This window comes from Lepidochelys kempii, chromosome 4 (assembly GCF_965140285.1).
Source record: "Lepidochelys kempii isolate rLepKem1 chromosome 4, rLepKem1.hap1, whole genome shotgun sequence".
Classification (NCBI taxonomy): domain Eukaryota; kingdom Metazoa; phylum Chordata; order Testudines; family Cheloniidae; genus Lepidochelys; species Lepidochelys kempii.
The window spans coordinates 119,454,576-119,475,531 of record NC_136383.1 but is presented as its reverse complement, the minus strand read 5'-3'; the positions used below and the strand labels follow the sequence as shown (position 1 = coordinate 119,475,531).

The 20,956-nt window shown below is 44.2% G+C and overlaps 2 protein-coding genes across 8 annotated transcripts in view; one reads left to right on the top strand and one right to left on the bottom strand.

The window, feature by feature from the left end:
• The window catches only part of TRMT44 (tRNA methyltransferase 44 homolog), a 33,412-nt gene extending 26,940 nt beyond the window's left edge, over positions 1–6,472 (bottom strand). For both annotated transcript variants that reach the window (XR_012158737.2, XM_073342629.1), the window contains exons 1-2: positions 6,212–6,472; positions 1,163–1,280 (exon numbers count right to left, since the gene is read on the bottom strand). Coding sequence is in view for 1 of the 2 variants with exons in the window: in XM_073342629.1 (XP_073198730.1) it covers positions 1,163–1,280; positions 6,212–6,413 (320 nt within the window). In the remaining variant the exon portion in view is untranslated. The remainder of the gene's footprint in view (positions 1–1,162; positions 1,281–6,211) is intronic.
• A 1,198-nt stretch (positions 6,473–7,670) lies between these two features.
• ACOX3 (acyl-CoA oxidase 3, pristanoyl) overlaps positions 7,671–20,956 on the top strand; it is a 65,079-nt gene continuing 51,793 nt past the window's right edge. Inside the window, exons 1-4 of one of the 6 annotated variants that reach the window (XM_073342626.2) lie at positions 7,672–8,012; positions 13,348–13,509; positions 15,057–15,241; positions 20,175–20,408. In XM_073342626.2, coding sequence (XP_073198727.1) covers positions 15,074–15,241; positions 20,175–20,408 — 402 coding nt within the window. In that variant the 5' untranslated portion in view covers positions 7,672–8,012; positions 13,348–13,509; positions 15,057–15,073. Of the gene's footprint in view, positions 8,013–10,191; positions 10,214–13,347; positions 13,510–14,421; positions 15,242–20,174; positions 20,409–20,956 lie in introns of those variants that run through there. The other 5 variants (XM_073342627.2, XR_012158736.2, XM_073342625.2 and 2 more) reach the window with 5 other exon arrangements.

Here is a 20,956-nt window from a genome sequence, read left to right as displayed (position 1 = left end):
AAAAACATCTCAGCAATGAATTCTGTCAGGCAGTAGAAGAGTCTCCCAGAATATGTGATAGAATTCCCATTGTTTAAGGCATTTAAAGCTAAACCAGACATTACACATGGGTATACACTGCAGCACTGGCCGAGGTGTAGACTAGGAACTTGACACTGCACGATGACTCAGCTCTCTGGCCCTGATCCAGCAAAGCACTTAAACATGTGAGTAGTCAACGGGACTACTCACACACTTAAATGCTAAGTGTGTGTTTAAGTGCTTTGTGGGATCAGAACTAGAGTGCTCAGTACCTTGCAGGACTGTGCTTTGGGTGATCAGTCAGGCATTCCCCAAGTCTAATTTTCATGATTTTAAAGTACCATGTCCCAACTTGGAGAAATCTCCAACTTTGACCCTGATACTGCAAACACACAAGTGCTTAACTTTACTCTGAGTAGACTTCAGAAGTGACTGTGACCAAATTATAAACATTTTTAAGGAAGTCAGATGGAACAATTCATAATCCTATCCATGCAAAACTGGAACAGGCTTAGTTGTACAGATACAAATTTGGGATTTTTCAATTAACCAAGAAACATTTAATATCTAGCTAATTCCACTTCAGTACTGTCATCTAGCAATTATAAAAAGAAAGCAGAATTGATTAAATGAAAAGGTTACTTTTCTATTACGGCAAGATGAGACTGTGATCCACAGAATGATTCATTCAATAAGGATCTGAGGGGTCGATCTTTCCCCCATTAAAGTCAGTGTGAAATTCCCATTGCCTTCAAAGGAGCAGGATCAAGCCCTAACTAAGGCCTGGTCTAAACTGGGGGTGGGTGGAAATCGATCTAAGTTATCTAACTTCAGCTACGTGAATAACGTGATCGATCGCTGCCTTCCGATCCAGCGGGTAGTATAGGCATACCCTAAGATGATGCACTCAGTTCAGGTCTCTGAGAACAGTGAGCTAACAATTTTAGATCAAGTGAATGGATGCAGGTGTGCACATACTACCATAGGACGATCATAGCTTAAATAAGGAGCAGGGGACCCTATCACATGAATCAGGCCTTATATAACACAAATCAAGCCATCCAGACACATTATAGAAGAGGAGGGTGTCATCTTACGCCAATGCAGAGGTTTGCTTACCCTTTCTCTCCCCAGCACTCACCATTCATCATCTTTAGCGTGTGTAAGTCGAATTTGATAAATGTTGCACTTCTTAACCTGATATTTTCCTTCATCATTTTCCTCCAATGGTAGAAAGGTCACAGTCCCATTAAAGGTATCTGAAAAGTTTTGTAAACTGTGGAATATTACTGGCTCAAACTATTATGTTGTGTAGAAACGTGGGTAATTCTAAGCCACGCAAAATAAGAAGCTAATATTTTGCTGCTTATACCAGAGCACAACTTAGTGAAGCAAGCTGTATTTAGATGCAGAGAAAGGAACCTAATGCTCAGGAGAGGTGTAGTATAAGAAACAGCTCTGCCATCTAAAACTGTTGATTCTTTATACAGTTTGCAGTTTTGCAGCATTTCTAAGGCCCTGACCCTGCAGAGACTTGCATGTGTGCTTAACTCAAAAACATGTTAGTTGACTTCTAAGGGACCATGTGGTATAATCAATATGTGGCCAGATATCTATTACTGAAAGTCATTTACCACTATAACATTGCAATTCACTGTCTCTTTAAAATTGGAAGCCTGGAAAGTAAATTCCAAATTAAGGGAGATACAACTACCAAGGGTGGTACATAGCTGTTGTAATGCAAAAGAGCAGGAAGATACCTATCAACCACTTTGTGAACTAACCTGTTCAAAACTGGAAAAAATACTACTATTATATTTCAACTGTAGTAATATCCAGATCCCCCACATAAAGACAAGGCCCTGCCCCAAAGGGAACCCGTTGGATCTCTGAGCTGGCCTAGTGCAGGGTTTCAGCTGAAGTTGTGTTTTCAGGACTGTGGAGCAAGGCAAGGGTTAAAGTAAGAGCGAGGGACCAAAAATCAGAGAAGAGCACTCTCTCTTCTCCACAACTTCAGCAAGCAATGCTCCCCTACACGACCACTCCCTCTCGGCTAGTGGAGTGAGAGCTCTCTCCTCTCATTTCCATCTACTTTTTAGCCTCTGACCTAATGCCCTGATCTTACAAATACTGACACATCTGACCAGTCCTATTAGCTCCAATACTCTTACTGAGAACATGAGCAAACTTATGCATGTGCCAAGTGTCTGAAGGATATGGGTCTAAGAAGACAAGTGGCATATAAATGGAGGGGGAAGGATAGATATCACATACAATTTTATATATAACTGGTTTGTTGTTTGTGATGATAAAACATTAATGTAAAAGCCAGATATTCCCATCTGCCCCTCGAATACCAACCCCAACAGCATCTGTCATACATTTCAGGTACAGGAGCCTTGTTTGGTTTTTGCATTAAGTTAGCATTTCTTCTTTCTCTCAGAAGATAACTTCCTTCTGACGAAGTGCAGTATAATGGGCTGCTGTATTCTGCATCTGTAGCAATCACAACTGCCTCCTTGTGTTTAATTGCAAACAACGATCTTTGAGATTCTTTGCAAGGTAGGCAGTCAAAAACCTCACCAGTAAAATGAATCAGCAGCAGCAGATGTACTTAGGATAGATAAATACTCAGCTCAGTGTCCAAAAAAAAAAAGGTTTGAAAGGCACAATGCAGCACTTGGGCACTTAATTACACACATAGCACTGAGGAAGCATAACCACACAGCTCCCAAACTGTACTTTTTGTGGGCGAGGGTGGACAAAACTTTCACACACCATTTTTCCTTGTTAATGCAAGGATGGGAGATGTCAAATAATCTGGCTGTTGATTGAAATCTTGTTAACATATACTGTACAAGGCTAGCTTTAATTAACTTCCCTTTTTTGTCATCAAATGGTATGTCCTAGTGTTCTTAAACCTCACTCCTTGCTCTTAACACAACCTTCTAGGTACAAGCAGACAGCACACAAATAGCCAGATGATACTTCTGGATGACTTCGCATAGCAGAAAGCAAGTTCCTTAGTGTTATTTTCTAAAACAAAAGGAAACTGAGTAAAACCCAACCACCATCTTAGTGGTCCAATGACATTTATAATCTTCAAATGATGTCAGGTAGAACACGGTCCCAAAACAGAGTCAATGGAGCTATGTTAGAATCATAGAATATCAGGGTTGGAAGGGACCTCAGGAGGTCATCTAGTCCAACCCCCTGCTCCAAGCAGGACCAATCCCCAATTTCTGCCCCAGATCTGTAAATGGCCCCCTCAAGGATTGAACTCACAACCCTGGGTTTAGCAGGCCAATGCTCAAACCACTGAGCCTTGCCTCCCCCGCAGCCAATGCTCAAACCACTGAGCTGTCCCTCCTCCCTATGTTGACTTACACCAGCTAAGGATCAGGCCCTGAAATGCCTGCACCATCTAGCTATCAAGTCTCATTTTCTAACATGAATTGTGTGCATACCAAGGTTAACTCCTACATAACTTTAAACAGTATTTCATTTAAACTTCCTATCAAGGAAAAACAAAGAGGAGGGCCACAAACCATAAATAGCATGACATAAACTAGTCCTCACATGCTATTGATTTTACCTCCCACATCTTCAATATATCCATATAGCCTCCTATAAAATAACCCTAAATTGCTTAATATGTTCCATATGGCATTGCTATAAAAGAATTATCACTGCTGTTATTGGTCTACATTGGCATTATTAATTTATAAAGGTAACCACAAAAGTATCCTCTAGCAAATATTTTGCTGTTGAATTTCTCCAACACCCTTCAGTTGGCAGCAATACAAAATAAGTCAGTATGTGTTTGTCCTTTTCTATTTATTTTCATCAAAACATACATTCCAACACAACAACATAGTCACAGGGCACCAGGAATGGAGGATCAGGAAAAGGATGTGACTAGTATGAACACATTTAGATAGCACTGCACTTTTGTACAGCACTGGATTTGGTAAGCATGACCTTAATAAACAAAATCCATCTTTACCCAGTCCCCTATCTGATGTGAGACTATATAAACCCATTCTAAACTGAATGTTCCGAAATCATTTTCTTTTCTTTTTTTGTAACATGTCTACCAAGCTATTCCGTATGGATGGAATCCCCTGGGAAAGTTTTAAAACAACCAGACACAGGGCTGTTGACTAATAAAAACATGAGATAAGTGATTTTTCTTTCCATCCTCAAAAAATTATTCAGAAGTACAATACACACGGTAAATGGTTTCAGAAAAGGTACTGAGTAAGAATTCCAAGACATTTGAGTATTTCAAGGCAGCTATCAGTGTTGGTGTCTTAGATCAGTTACTTTACTCGCTTTTGGATTGAGGTTCCTTTCCAAGGACCAGTATCAGAATTCAATCCACACCCTGCGTATTTCTTCAATGGGATTACACACAGGTGTAAAGATCCACTCTGAATGGATACACTGCAGGATCAGGGTCATAAAAAGTAAGATGGTCTGTACATAGAACACATTACTATATGTGTCTGTTCAGGAAAGCTTAAAATTCCATGCCAGGCAGGATTGCCAATTTTGGTTGGACGTATTTCTGGAGATTTCATCATATGACATCCTTTAAAGATTCATCTTTAATTCCTGGAGACTCCTGGCCAATCCTGGTGGATTGGCAACCCTAAATACCAGGATTATTAAGCAAAAGATAGTTTGAAAGAGACAGAGAGACCCCAGTTGCTTTGAAAAATCTTACAAGCCACGTCAGGTTCTACAGCTGCAGATGTCCTTTTTTAGTTCTATACTTTCAAAGGCTATTGTCAAGCTTTGTAAATCTACCATTACACCTACACTGCCAGCTGTGTTTTTGTTTGGCCTATTTCTGTAGGAGCTCCAACCAGTCCCCCCACCATACTTCTACTTTCTTCTTAAAATAGACAAGCATTCTTTCAATATCCTCCTTGTTCACAAGAATGGAACAGACAGGCTAAATTTAGCAATAGTGTAAAGCATGAGGCTGTGAAGAAATCTAGTAGAAGCTGGAATTTTCTCAGTGCTTCATTTTGGGTGGTAATAGGTTTTTCAAGATTAGAAGAGGAGCTGAAAAAATATGGTATTTTAAAGGCTGGATTCTAGTTTGAGGCTGTCAGTGTCCTTTAAAAGTGCACTTGGATCCAATATCAGGGTAACAGACATACCAAATTCAATAATAAATATTTAGGGTGGAATTTTCAAAATCTCCTGTTGACTTTCCATGTGAATTGGGTGCCTGCCTCTGTTAAGTGTTTTTGAAAATCCCATCTTTAGCATTTACATAGTGCTTTACTATATTTCTGTAGGTTGAAGGATGTGTTCGTTTGATTCACAGAGGCCTATTGATGGTCAGTATTTTGAAAATAGTATTTCAATGGAAGATATCGGAGGTATTCTTATTGTAGGTACTACTTTATCCACTCCCATAAGAAATGTGAGATTATGAGGAAAGATAATTAAGATTGGGAAGGTGCATTGGAGAGGAAAAACAGTGTCATTGCAATGAAACTAGACAACCCCTCAGCCCATTTATCTAAAAGGTTGATGTTCACATTTCAAATTCTCCTACTGCCCTCCCCGCAAAAAAGTAGTGTCTGAAGTATTTTACTAATATGTTTAAAGACAAAACAGTCAGACACACTCTGCTAGCACCTGTGGGAAATACCTTTCACTACCTTTCACCTGACACTGTTGACCTTGATACCATCACAGGAATTTCCAGGGTGACTTAATTCCTTTGCTATCATCCTTTGCTTTGGGGTTCCAAAGAGGATGGAGCTAGGCTGTTCTCAGTGGTGGCAGATGACAGCACAAGAAGCAATGGTCTCAAGTTGCAGTGGGGGAGGTCTAGGTTGGATAGTATTGTTGGATAGTTGGATATTTCACTAGGAGGGTGGTGAAGCACTAGAATGGGTTACCTAGGGAGGTGGTGGAATCTCCTTCCTTAGAGGTTTTTGAGGCCCAGCTTCAAAGCCCTGGCTGGGATGATTTAGTTGGTGTTGGTCCTGCTTTGAGCAAGGGACTGGATGACCTCCTGAGGTCTCTTCCAACCCAGTCTTCTATGATTCTATGATCCCCTCTTGCTATGGGTCCAGGAGGCAGCTGAAATTTGCACATATGAAAGCCCCAGCTAGTTTCCACAACTCTGGCTCTGTGTTGTCATTCATCCCCTTTGTTAAATTACCTTTTATGACCATTTCTTTTCTTGGTGCAGTGGAACAATGGTGAAGGTGACTTTTAGGGAACAGAGTTCTGAGGACCACATCGAGGCTGAGAGCATCTGTCTCAGGCTGATTCTCTTTCCCAAGTTCTTTAATGAAGGCTGGCATTTCCCAATCCTCCTGAGCAATCATGCTAGAGAAATCACTCCAGAGAGCTTCCAGCATTGTGTGAGGAGGGACAGCCCCATCCCCAGCAGTCACTTGCCTCTCCTCTTCCCTCCCTTGCCCCCAGTCCCCAGTTATTCCCCTCCCATCCTCTGCCTTTGTCCCCTTCCCAGCATCCCCATTCATCCCCCTCCCCCCATTCCTGTCCCCTGTCCCCTTCCCCCAATCCCTAGTCACCCCCCTCCCCTCCTCTGCCCCGGTCCCCTTTCCCCCATCCCCAGTCATCCCCCTCCCCCCATCCCCATCCCCTGTCCCCTTCCTCCCATCCCCAGTCACCCCTCTCCCCTCATCTGCCCCGGTCCCCTTCCCCCCATCCCCAGTCATCCCTCTCCCCCCACTCCCATCCCCTGTCCCCTTCCCCCCATCCCCATCCCCTCTCCCCTCCCTCCCATCCCCAGTCACCCCTCTCCCCTCCTCTGCCCCAGTCCCCTTCCCCCCATCCCTAGTCATCCCCCTCCCCCCACTCCCATCCCCTGTCCCCTTCCCCCCATCCCTAGTCATCCCCCTCCCCTCCTGTACCCCGGGCCCCTTCCCCCCATCCCCAGTCACCCCCCTCCCCTCCTCTGCCCTGGGCCCCTTCCCCCCATCCCCAGTCACCCCCCTCCCCCCACTCCCATCCCCTGTCCACTTCCCCCCATCCCCAGTCACCCCCCTCCCCTCCTCTGCCCTGGGCCCCTTCCCCCCATCCCCAGTCACCCCCCTCCCCCCACTCCCATCCCCTGTCCACTTCCCCCCATCCCCAGTCACCCCCCTCCCCTCCTCTGCCCTGGGCCCCTTCCCCCCATCCCCAGTCACCCCCCTCCCCTCCTCTGCCCTGGGCCCCTTCCCCCCATCCCCAGTCACCCCCCTCCCCCCACTCCCATCCCCTGTCCACTTCCCCCCATCCCCAGTCACCCCCCTCCCCTCCTCTGCCCTGGGCCCCTTCCCCCCATCCCCAGTCACCCCCCTCCCCCCACTCCCATCCCCTGTCCACTTCCCCCCATCCCCAGTCACCCCCCTCCCCTCCTCTGCCCTGGGCCCCTTCCCCCCATCCCCAGTCACCCCCCTCCCCCCACTCCCATCCCCGGGCCCCTTCCCCCCACCCCCAGTCACCCCCCTCCCCCCACTCCCATCCCCGGGCCCCTTCCCCCCACCCCCAGTCACCCCCCTCCCCCCACTCCCATCCCCGGGCCCCTTCCCCCCACCCCCAGTCACCCCCCTCCCCCCACTCCCATCCCCGGGCCCCTTCCCCCCACCCCCAGTCACCCCCCTCCCCTCCGCTGCCCCCGTCCCCCGGCCCGGCCCGGCCCTGCGCCCAGCCACCGCCGGGGCGGGGACTCTCCTCTCCGCCTCGATGCGGGAGCCGCTCAGTCTCTTGTTCACCACCTGGGGTTTCTCCAGCCAGACGCTGACGGCGGCCCAGAAGCCCCGGGGCAGCAGCGCGGCGCTGTCCCGCAGCGCGATCGCCCCCGCCAGCAGCCCCATGTGCCCGGCCCCGGCCCCGGCCCCGGCCCGGCCGGCGTCGCGGAGCGAGCGTGTCACGGGCGGCGGGGCGGAGGCGGGCGAGGCGGAGGCTTGTTCCGTCAGTTCCTGCGGCGAGGCAGGCTGGGGCGGCGGCCGGTAAGTGAAGGAGTGACGGACGCTCCGCCCCGGTGGGGGTCCCGGTGGCTGCCCCCTTCCCGGTGGCTGCGTCCTGGGGGGGTTCACCCCAGAGCCAGCCTGGCAGCGAAGGGGAGAAGCCAAAGGCAACAGCAGAAGCAGCTGATCCGCGCATAGGGCCATGGCGAGCTCTCCTCTGTGCCAGTGTCTGATTCCCTCGCTTCCCAGGGTCCCATTCACGGGCCCCTTCTCCTCACCCACAGCCGGGGAGGGAGACAGGCCAGGTGGTGGCCCTGGGGCGGTGAAGTGTGATAGTCATTCCCCGCTGAAAGGGTCCCTCGTGGGTCGTAATCCATATATATAAAGGGTTCTCTAATAAAACCTTGACAGGTTGTTCAGTGTGTAGTTTACTCTTCCCTCTTTGTTGTTGCGTTTCTGGCTGGCTGGACAGCAGAGGGTCATTTCTGTACCGCGTTTTTAATTATTTCACGCTGATGGTTGTGCATTATATTGCAGGGGCCTTTCCCAAGGAGCATGTCGGGCTGCTGTGGTGGTATTGATAAGTGACCGTTCTTTCACTTTATGCCATTCCCTGAACGCCGATCGCTCACGCGTGTCTGGGCTGCATTATTTGTGCCTTGTTATTTCTCAGCAGTTTATTGCAAATGGTTCTGTACTGATTTATCGGCAGCTATTATTACACAATTATGAATTTTCACTACTAAAGAGAGTTCCCCCATGTGCCCCATTTTTAACTTGGCAGCTTTCCGTGAAACAGGTCCAGTTGTTTACAGTCACATCCACACACAAATCCCAAGATGTAAAGAAAGTCATGGAATTTTTAAAAAACACAAAAGGCCCGAGTTCTCCAAATGCTTACATATGAGCATTAATTTACTCAAATGCATCATCTCATTGAGCTCCATGGAGCTACCATGTCATGAAGTTACACACTTGCATCATTCATTGCAGGATTCTGATCTTGTTTTCCTCCTTGCTTCAGATCAGTCTAACCTGTATCCTTTGGTTTGAGGCTCTGACTTTCTGCCCAGTTCACCACCCCATGGACTTGCCCTTTTTTTTATTGCCTGAGTGTCAGAAAAATAGTTTGTTTATTTTTCTGCTTCAGCTCAAGCTCTTTTCCATTGCCTGTTACTTTCTGTTTCTCTTCTAAAGCCAGCTCCTCAGCATCTTCACTGCACCAATGCCAGGCTGCTAACTCTCCTGTGTGTCTGAAGGATGGCACCCAGAAATTCTACCGCCCACTCCTCTTCCAAAACATTATCACCCACAACTGCAAAGCTGTGCTGTGGCATCATTCTAAGAGGATCAGGTTGTGGGGAAAGAGATGCTAAGGGGTTAAAAATAGAGAAGAGAGAGAAGTGGGAAAAGAGAAGAGTGAAACCATTATTGGTAAACTAAAGGGTCACTTGCTCATTCGTCGTTTACGTAGGCCAGGGTATACACTCAGCCAGCCCCCTTGCCTCCTTCCCTCCCAGCTGGGTCCCACGCTCCACTCCAACCAGTCCCCCACCTCCAGCCGCATGATAACACAGGATGTCAGCCCACATGAACAAGTATGCAACCTTCTGGTAAGCTGTGAGTAGGTTGCAGTAGGAGGTAGCAGAGAACTTCCTCTGTCTACACCACCAAGTGGGCACTCCATGGGCCTGATTTTAGTGGAACTCAGGCTTTTCAGATTTTCACCCAGTAGGTTCTGCCCATTTTTGCATGCAGATTAATTTCTGGCATTTTTATGGCTCACTGCAAGCTGATTTTTATGCCTTTCCCATCTATCTCTTCCCCTCAATCATCATGGCTTGAATTCCCCCCTCCTTCTACTCATATCTGGGATTACATTGGGAGGGTCCTCCCTCACTGTTCAGGTTTGAAACACAATATAAAAGAGCTGATTGCAAGAACAAGATCCTCAGCAGCCTGTAGGCTGGTGGATGAGGAGAGAAGGTGAGATCATAAGATGGGGAACAAAGACCAAAATTGATGTGTGTTTGAGGGGGGTGGGCCCCGGCGGTAACTTTTGTTTTTAAACAGTTTACCTAACAGCAGTTTGATTAACTCAAACTTTCATTGTAACAGGTTTCAGAGTAGTAGCTGTGTTAGTCTGTATCTGCAAAAAGAAAAGGAGGACTTGTGGCACCTTAGAGACTAACAAATTTATTTGAGCATAAGCTTTCGTGAGCTACAGGAATGCATCCGATGAGGTGAGTTGTAGCTTATGCTCAAATAAATTTGTTAGTCTCTAAGGTGCCACAAGTCCTCCTTTTCTTTTCATTGTAACAGTAATTCAAGATTGCTTTCTGTTAACTCAAAAGGAGTTAATCCAAGATCAAGTTAATAAACGAGTTGGCCATGGGTCTCTGAGTAGAGATCAGGGTAGCGTTATCTCACAAACCAAAAGGATTCAAATTCATATAAATCTGATTATGTCGAGTCCCTGAAGCAGATCCTCAGCTGGTGATTATTAGCTCTGTTCCCTTCAATGGAGCTATGATAGTCTACACCAGCTGAGGATCTGCCCCCTCTCTGTGTGGGTGTACAATGGGATGAAAGAGCACTTGGGCCTAAATCAGCAGAGACATAGGTATTGCATCACCAGGCAATGGATCAGACCCTGCAGGGGCTCTTATCTGAGAGCAGGGGAACCCCGTTCAAATCCCTTCTCATTAGGGAGAGGAGGAACTGAACTGGGATCTCCCGCATCCTAGGGGACTACCCGAATAACTGGACTAAAGATAGTAAGGAAGGTGACCTCCTTCCCTCCCCCCAACCATTGTGTGTGCAGTTAGGCATGCTCAAAGGATGCCTATTGGATAAGGCCCCGCAGGCAAGGTAGGCCAGGCAACACCTATTTTCACTTGGTTTGAGAATCATGCTGGGGCTTAGGCATGAGACACGTCCAGCTGCCTCTCTGGGGCAGAAACTTAGGGCCTCCATTTTTGCTGTATAAGGCTTTGTCTACACTATAGGTCCCTTAGGCACTTGTTTAGGCACTTACAGTTTAGGTGGAAGATAAGCAGGATTAATTTTGTGGATCGCAGTGGTACCTAAATATTTGAGTGAATCTGGACCATGACACTTCCTTCCTTTGCTCCCATGTTCCCCCTACTGAGTACAATTGCAGCAGCAGGACTGTGTAGGTCTAGTGGCACAAGCTATTTCAAAAGGGGTGGAGAATAAGATGCAGCTGGCGGGTTGCAGGGAGAGAGTGTCCTGCACCCTGTGGAATGGTGTAACAGCGGAGGCACTCTGTGCATGCTTCCAGAGATTCTCCAGTGCACCCCATGGTATCTCTGTAGGGCATAATTGAGCTATATGGCCCTGATCCTGCAACTAAATCTTCACACCCCCATGGAGTCCTGTTAAATTCAGTGGTACTCCGCACAGGCACAGATTTCTGCCTGTACAGATCCAGCTGCAGGATGGAGACCTCTATCAGCAGGATTCTGCAATATTTGGGAGGGGTTCCAAATGCCGCAGTATAAATGTTATTCCTTTTAAAACAAACTCTCATTGACTAGACAGTGCACTTTTAAACAAAAGCTGAGTTTGAATTCTAGACCCTGTATTTTGTCATTAAGTGTCTCCGATGAGTAATTTATATGTGGACTATGAGCATAGCGTAAGGTCAGAGGGAGGGTGAATTCCATGTTTGCTTACAAAATGATAATAATATGAACACCTTTGGAGTGATTTATTTGTGAAATTCCTAGCTGGGGAGCAGAAGTCAGTAAAGACCTGAAAACCATGGAGAGAGCTATTTGTTTATTTAAGGATTTACAACGCCACCTGTTGCCTCCACATCTAGGTGCATCAATTAAAGTAACATGAATGCATATATTAGTCTATCAAATGAAAGACATGGTAACAAAACCTCTGTGCTCAGCCAAAGGTTACACTGCCAGTCTGAACACATTAGTACATTGTAATCTACCTAGAAAATGGTAATATAAACAACAACAAAAGAAGCGTGCAGGGGAAGAGGTACATTCTTTGTCTAGGAAGTTTTTCAGTGTGTAACAAGAACCAGGAACTAGATAATTTAGAGAGGAGAATAGGGGAGCTTTCCTGGCTTCCCCCCTTCCAAGTCACTTGTTTAATGCATGTGATGTCGGGAGGAAGGGATAGCTCAGTGGTTTGAGCATTGGCCTGCTAAATCCAGGGTTCTGAGTTCAATCCTTGAGGGGGCCATTTAGGGATCTGGGGCAAAAATTGGTCCTGCTTTGAGCAGGGGGTTGGACTAGATGAACCTCCTAAGGTCCCTCCCAACCCTAATAATCTATGATTCTGTATTTCAGCCTAAAGGAAAATATTTGAGAAAAATTACAAGCAGGTAGAAAAGAAGGGTTTTTCATGGAAATAGTGAAAGCAATGATTTAGATGAGAAGGTAACATTTTAACATAGCTGTCTGGATCCTGTGAGATGAACAATTTGTATTTGTAGGTATTTATTGAGACTTCTACCCACAGTTTGCTGGATCCAGGGCAATGTTAGAACACATCAATTTTAGTCCTTGGGTGGGGAGAGGTCTTCAGAAATTACAAAAAGGAGTTAGGCTTCTAAGTCATTGCAGCCTAAAAAGTCAGTATTTTGGGGAAGTTTTAAGTGGCTGAAAATACAAGTTTAGAATGCAGTGGCCGTCCCTGCTGTCACGAGGGTATCCCTTTCACGGGGGGCTTAATCTAGTCTATTCTCAATGCAACTGTGTCTTGATACAATGGTTGCAGATGGTTTGGTTTTTTTTTGTTTTGTTTTTTGTTTTTTTTTTGTTTGTTTGTTTCTGAAGATATGTCTTCACTGCAGAGTTAGCTTGGGTGATCAGCACCCAGGTTAGCCTGTCTTCAATGTGAACATCCACACTGCAAAGCCCTATCCAAGTTACTGTGTCCTCACTGGTACTGTGCCCCCCCCAGCATGTGTTGGTAGGATATCTAGGGGCATCTCCCATGGTTCTTTGTGATGCAGTAAGAGGAGACGCTCTATGACTTTCCCATTGCATTGTGGGGGGAAGGCATTGGAGGACTATCAGCACTCAAGTGGTTTAGCTTGAGGTCTCACTGCAAAGTGGGTGGGTTACTACCCGGAGTGAAAGTTTTACTCAGCTAGTCTGGATTGCATGAGGGCTTATGTGTGTGGATGGGAAGGGCCATAGAAGCAACACCCAAGTAAGAGCATGAGTTAACTCTGCAGTGAAGACATACCCTAAATAGCCTGTGGATGCAAAGGGCCGGGTAGTGATTCTGCCCTTCTCATTTATACCTGTGTACTGCAGGTACAGAGTGATACCATGCTGATTTGGTAGTATTTTACAGTCATTTTTACATGCATTTTGCATAGGTGTACGGGATAACACAAGGGCAGATGACCTCAATGGAAGAGGAGGTCAGAGCTCCTGCCAGTTCCCCAAAGTTCTGTCTCCCTGCCAACATCACTTCTGTCTAGTTTGGCTTCAGTGTGATCCTTGGCTTCCTGGCACTCATTGGTCACTTTGGTGATACGGTGAGAATAAAATGTTTGGTTATAAAGTGCTGACTGACAAATGCCCTTTGGAATAGTTCGTTTGAACATTAACTGGCAAGTCAGGGAAGAAAAGAAATGCTTTCATCTCCTGCATTTTACGCTTTGTTGGGTTTTTTTTGCATGTGTGGAGATGCTTTGATATTTTATTACAGTGTTTCATTTGGGAGCGAGCTAATCTTTTTACTGATGTTTAAATCACAGCACTTTCTTCTGCTGCTCCTTTTATCTAAATCTTCCTTTTATCTAGTTTTATTAATATGCATAAATTATATTTTTTCACATTGCTCAGTTCACATTTTAATGAGTGTATAAGCCATTTGTATCTGATCAAAAACAGTTATTTAACTTGTACTAAATCAGTTAAGTTAGAAAAAGAGAAGGCCAGTCTTAACAGTTGAGTGTGTAGTCCCTGTCCCTTCTGAATGATTATGTATGGATTTAATGAAGAATTTTGTGATGGGATGCACTCACCTCTCAGAAGTTACTTCTGTGAGCTGGGTGTGGGGCCGCCATCTTCTTTTTCTCCAGGCACCCCTGTGGGCAGCCAACCTCACTAGGTAGATCTTCAGTGGCTCAACCCTCCAGTCAAGTCAAACACAGTCAGTAGGCATGAATGAACCCCTTCTGGGGTAACAAAGGCCCAACAAGAACTATTGCTGAACCCTTGTTGTGTCTTCAGCTCCCTTTCTGGGCTCCGTTCTCAGATCCTTCTGGGCTAACTGTAAGTCCTTCCCTGCCCTGTTAGAGAGCACCGCCCCCAGGGTTGTCTCCCTGGAGCCTCTTTGTCTTCACCAGTTATCTCTGCATCAACTCTCCAGACAGGTCATCTCAAGGTTTGGGGTTTCTGTTTTTGGGGGATTTTGAGGGGGGGGGAAGAGGGGTGCAGTAACCAAGAGTCCACCAAACAGAGTCTTTCAGCCCTGTCCCTGAGCCCTTAACTTCCAGCCCTTTGTTTGGGCTTCTAAATAAGCCTTATCCCCTTCTCAGGGCTTGGGCCATTTCCCCTTTAGCTGATGGGGGTACTTGGGCCCACCCACTATGCCAGGCCCCAACCCAGAGACCCTATAAATAGAAGCAATGTGCTGCTTCCTTTACTTGGTTGCTCCTGAACCAAGCCTTTTTACCTCTGCCTATTACTTCAGGGCTACAGCTCTCAGCTCCTCTTGCTCACAGATTTAGCTAATGCAGCCTGTCCAGCTCCCTTTGGCTAGAGCAGAGTACCCTTCCATGTCCCTCTGGCCCTAGCCAGGAATTGAGCTGCTAAGCCCCTGCAGCTCCTTTTAACAGAGCCTACTGGGGTCTGATTGGCTGCTTCGAATGAGGCCTCTCTAAGAAGACCTGAGACCCACCTTTGCTGCTCTTCTTTTGTGGCAGGGTGTAGTAGGGCCCTAGGGCCTCAAAGGATGAGGTACATACTGACACACTCTTTAATTCCCTTTTTTATCCACTGATAAAAGTACTTGTGGGGAAAAAATAGACATTTTCAGTGTTTTAGTTCATTGGAGATATGTTCTTGTTGGATGCAGAAGTGTTTAAATTCAAGATGGCATCGACTAGTGATCTGAAAGAAGCCACTTGCCACCAAAGTTCTTGGGACATGTTGCTACCAGATTTCCCTGAGGGGCCACTTTGTGAGTACCGTAAGAGGGCTTCCTTCAGCTGGAAGGAGATGGCAGTGTTTATAGATGAAGAAGATCTCATCCAATTCAAGGTAAGTTTTGTTCATGTTTTTTTTCCAAGGATTGCTATGTTGTCTGGGGAAAGTGAGGGTATTTTTTGAAGGGGAGGGCATAAGTTGAAGTAATAAATGAGGGGTCAGTGTTGAGGAGAGAGGCATTGGAGGACTATCAGCACTCAAGTGGTTTACCATTTTTATGTAGTCACTTTTTAGAGTAGAACTGACTTCTAAATAATACTTCTTTCAATGCACTGATCAGATATCACTTTTTGTTATTTAACTACTAATGATGAATATAGGGAAGCAATACTAAATTACAGCAGACACCAAATTAAAGTCTCCATTTCCAATTAACAAAGCAGTGGCCTACTATATTTGCGTAAGAGCCTATCCAGTTGTAGTGCTGCCTGTGCTGACTCAAGAGCAGGAGTACCAGCCGCAGGGCAGGCTGTTAGGAGACCGGGCACAAATCCCAAATGGTGAGTTCTATACTTTGGCCAGGTCTACCCTATATACACCCCTGACTGACATAGTTATCCTGACCTGACCTGCCGTGTAGACAGCACTACATCGACGGAAGAGCTTCTTCTATCCACATGGCTACCGTGTCTCGGGGAGGTGGATTAACTGCGCCAACAGGAGACGTTTTCCCGTCGGCATAGGAGCATCTTTACTTTAGCGCGACAGCAGCACAGGTGCAGCTGTCCTGATGCAGCATTTTAAGTGTAGACCTGCCCTTAGATTGCACCACCTGTTATCATGTGGACACTCTTCAGGCACTATAAAAAGCATTAACATAGAGTCGGTCCCTTTGGGTACTCTGAGCGATCGCAGCCCCCAGGTGATCATATTTTTGAGATAGATTATCCCTTCACCAAGAATCACAGCAATATTAAGGTTACCCCCATGTCACTTACCCCAAGTCAGTTGCGCTTTAGATCTCACACCAAAGACCGTGCTTGTAGCCAATTCTCTAGTAAACGCTAATAAATATTTATTAAATAGGAAAAGGAAACAAGAGAGTTATTTATAAGGTTAAAACAGGTAAACATATATACACAAATGAGTTACAATTTTAAGTTTCAAAAGATAATAGAGCTGCTATAATAAAAAAGTTGTATATGTCCTTTAGGGCTAACCCAGACTAAACATCTGGGGGTTTCTTGCTTATGTTAGAAAACCCTTTCCTCCTCCCAACCCCCAGAATCCAAGCAGGGATAGTTAGGAGTTTTTATCCCCTCTTGCTGTATGTCCTGAGCTGCAAGCTGCCCTGATGGGAGGAATCCACTTGCATGACTCATCTTCACATGGAGGAGGGCAGAACAAATGTCTTTTGTCCTCTTTAATGTCCCACAATAGTGCTTCTGGTGCTGATAGACCTTTCCTGTTGGACAGGACTTAACGTCTTCTATTGAAGATCAGCACTTCACCCTAGTTAATGTCTCTCTCCTGTTTGGTGAGTCACAAAGGCTCACAATACAACCACTCAAATATTACCATACAATATGGGAACAGATGTTATAAGTGAGATTAATACATGCAACAAATCAAGTCACAAGCATTCAATGAAGTCTAAACACTTTCTTAGAACCAATTTTAACAATACTTACAAACAGGCAAGCCAGACTGATACCAGCTATATATTTGCCAGTATTCACTTGAGATGTGGGGACTTTGGCTTGAGCTGGCACCTGGTCTGCTAGCATCACAAAAATATCTCTGGGCTTTAGATACACAAACCTTAAAAGATCAGAGGGATCGTAAATACCTTGCTCTGCGTCTGGCTGACCTACTAAAAAGCTAAAGGACAAAAATACTCTTTTGTACCAGGGAGTTGCAGAGCTGCACAGGCAGATAACACTGTTGTAATAACTGGGACTACAAATTGACCCTAATTGTAAGCTCAACTAATAAAAACTAATTAAAAGTTTATCAAATGTTCCAATAAATGAGAGAAACTGCAAAGGGGAAACAAAAACAAAACAAAATTAGTCTAAACAAAAAGCCTATGACCATAATTAAAGAACTGTATTAAGATCATGCCTGGTAAACCAAAAAATAAAACAAGAAATCGATGGACCAAAATCAGGGTGGACTGATTTTAAATCAGTGACTTAAATGACTGCTTTTAATCATGATTTTAAATCAGCATGCAGAAAATCTTGATTTAAATCATCGATTTTAGTCATGTTTTGCATTTGTACTTTAGTTATTTTCCTAAAGAGAGGTTTATTCTCATTGGCTGGTAACCATTAAAACATGCTGATTTGCAACTAAATATAGTCTTTACACTAAATTTGGTGCTTCTTTTCACTAATCAGGAGGATACACAATATCTATGTACATTTAAGCGATTATGAAGCTTAAGTTAACCTTTATTCAGATTGTTAGTGTTTACGTATTTTATTAGAAAAAGGTGAATGATGCATTTCTTATTTACTAGAAGATTTTTTTTTTAACCTGTGATTTGAGAAACTATTTGGATGGAATATTTAATTAAAAATGCACAACTGTACTTTAACTTTTTTTTATGTATTCAGCATATTAAAACTAATTTTATTTAATAAAAAAATAATCAAAACATGGTTTGTATTTAAAACTAGCTGATTTATGAAACAGAGGAAGCATTATCTGTAGTTAGTAAATTGAACTGATTGTTTCCGGTCACCATGTCTTTCGATATTTTAGAACTAGTAGATTTCATCCTCTCACACCTAGTTTTTATTCATAGATTGGAAGAGGAAAACAAGTGTTTTCTGCTTTTTCAACTTCCATTTGGTTTCTTAAATTTGAATGATCTAGTAATTGAACTGAACACGTTGAATAAACTGTAATGAAGAAAATATTCTCTCTGCACCGGCAGAAAAGACTACTGTTGTCAAAAGCTGGTTTAGCACTTCAACAAAATCTAGTTCCAGGTGCTTAGTAAGTCACTTCTACCAGTTCAGTGGTTTGACCTTCATTAAAACTAGGCAAAAATATGTAGTAATTTATATTATTTTTTGTATTTAATTTAAATTATTTTAATAGATATTAAGTTTAGGCCTTAACATAGATTGTCAGTTTCAAATCTAATTTTAACTAGGTTTACTTTTTTTAAAATAACCTGTATTTAATTTAAATGAAAAAAAATGAGTTTTTTTTATTTTATTTTAAAGTATTGATTTTTATCTACCTTGACCAAAACTGGGGTGTCAAAAATTTGGCCTAATTAGTAAACAAAATATTGAGGGGATGGGCTATTCAGCCCATCACTCCCTTTTGGGGTCTTAAAAGAAAAAAAAAACCACTAGGGGTGGGAAAATTAAGGAGAAGAAGCAGCTGTCTGCCAGCAGCTGCTGCAACAAGCTTTACCATCATGGCTGCCACCCCCACCATCTCCTTGGATGTCCCGTAATACCATTGGGTCTTTGTCATTTACTGAGAGAAGTCCTGACCAGGCCAAGAAAGGGACTGGCATGACATCATCACCTCCACTAGCTCTGGCTGAATTCCAAACACCCATGGGGGATGAGACACTTTGACAGACAGACTCACCCACTGTCTCTGTCTCTTGCTCAGTCCTTTTCCTTCCCTACTTCATTTCTTCTCTTTCCTATTCCTCTCCTTTCTCCTTCTGTCTAATAAGAGTCTGACTTAGCCAGCCAAGACCGCATATTGTTATGAGCTGGGTTATGATAAAAGGCGACAAACATGGTGTGTTTGTCATGGGACTAAGCAGGTTGAGATCTCTGTATCATCATCATCATCATCATCATCATCACTCCCATAAGTGCATTGGTCACTGGGGCACCATCATTGATGAGCAATCAACCAATTGTCTCCTGACGATTGTGTGTCAGTGTTTGAGTCTCCACGAAGTCCATTCCAGTCCACTCTTTTATGTTGTTTAAACAAGGTTTGGGGTGTGGTATACAGAGATCTTTGACAACATAAAAGATCTCTGTATACCGAACCCCAAACCTTGTTTAAACAGTTCAATGTTCGACAGTTTCAGGGTCATGTTAACACCTTTCACTCTTTGGGCCCATTTATTTCATCAAAATTAATACAATAGTCTTCATGGGAGGAGAGAGAGTTCCCTCTTTTTCCTCCCAGTCACCGTCTCTCTGAAGAGCAGGGAAAGGCACATCTTCTGCCAAAAGCACTGTGTGTTTCTCCTTAGATTATATGAATGAAGCTGTTTGCCTAAGAAGACACAGACATCTTCACAGATACAAGCTCCCTTTAAAAATTGTCCTGGGCAGATTATCAGTCAGTCAGTCAGCCAGGGAAGGAACTGCTCCAAGTTAGCCCATTAGAAGGTGCGCAGTCTCTTCCTAGAACTCAGCCCTGGAGGCAATAGTTGGCAGTTGGACTAGATGGACTGTGCAACTGCTCCCTTCTGGGAAGAGAGCAGTCGTAGGTGGCCACATAATGGCTGAAATAGCATTATACAGCCACTGCTAGTTGGCGAAGAGCCTGAATATGATCCTCAGTGCTCTACACTGATGCTCAAAGGAGGACTAGCACTAAAACAATATTAGACTCCTGCCAATAATCAAATAATAATGCAGCTAAAATGCAACCATGTGAGGCAACTATGGCCTAACACTGTTCCTGGGATATGTTGACTCATCCAGTACTGTGGAGATTTAATTTTAATAAATGGCAATTTACAGGAATTTCTGACTCATGCAGTGCTAAGTGTGTGGCTGCCTCACTTTGAAAGATGCATCTGGCACTCACGTTATCTGTAAAACCACATTTTAATATATTTTTCTCTTGCATATATCAGTTGTTTTAATTCAGCCTTTTGTGTTTTTAAATTTTATTTAGATATTTATTTCTTTATTTTGGCTGAACAAACAGCTGCTGTGCTAGAAAGCCTAATTCAGCCAGGGAGGAAAATTAACTTGATTCTTTAATACTGAACTTCGTCCAACTTTCTGGTATTAAATATCTATTGCCAACTTCTCCCCTCAAGAATAGAATCTTCTCTGCTTTTGAAAATGATCCTGTCTTTGCTCGCTACCCCGGAGAAGATGTGACCCTTGAGAATTATCGTGAGCTGACATTCCTACGCTGTAAAAGGCTCTTTGAATATGAGTTTCTTAAACTGGAAGATATCATGGAGAAGCCATTGAAAATTATGGTTCTTATAAACTGCCTAGGGATGTATGATTGGTCTCTAGGTACCAAATATTTGTTAAATGCTCAGGTAAGTTCAGTTCAGAGAAAAGTCTTGTTACTGTGTTGCACTGCATTTTCATAGATTTTTTTTTCCCCCCTCTTTGAGGAACATTTTCTAAAAACAATATCACGATACAACTATTTATCTCTTTTTAAATAAGAAAAGTGAGTTAAACTGTTTAAAAGTGAGGAATTGGACAGGCTTGGTGCAAAATTCTGATTCCACTGAAATCGATGGGACGCACCTTTGCATTGAGTTTAGTAATGCCAGGACTTCACTCTTGGATAATAGAACAGGTGCATCAGAGGTGTTGATACTGAAAACTTCCCCACATGAGCCTCACCTCCATCGTGGAGGGGCCAGCCCTTTTTTGTGTCAGAGGGGAAATTGGCTTTGTTCATTCAGGGCATGCTCCCAAAATCACTGCAGCTAGTGGAAAGATTCCCATTGATTTCAATGGGCCTTGGATCTGTCCCTCAATCCTTTGTCCTTCAGTTGAATCTTCCAGTAAGGATAGTCAATAGAGATGTTTGAATCACATTGGCTGAATGTATTATTTAGTGACTATTTCTATG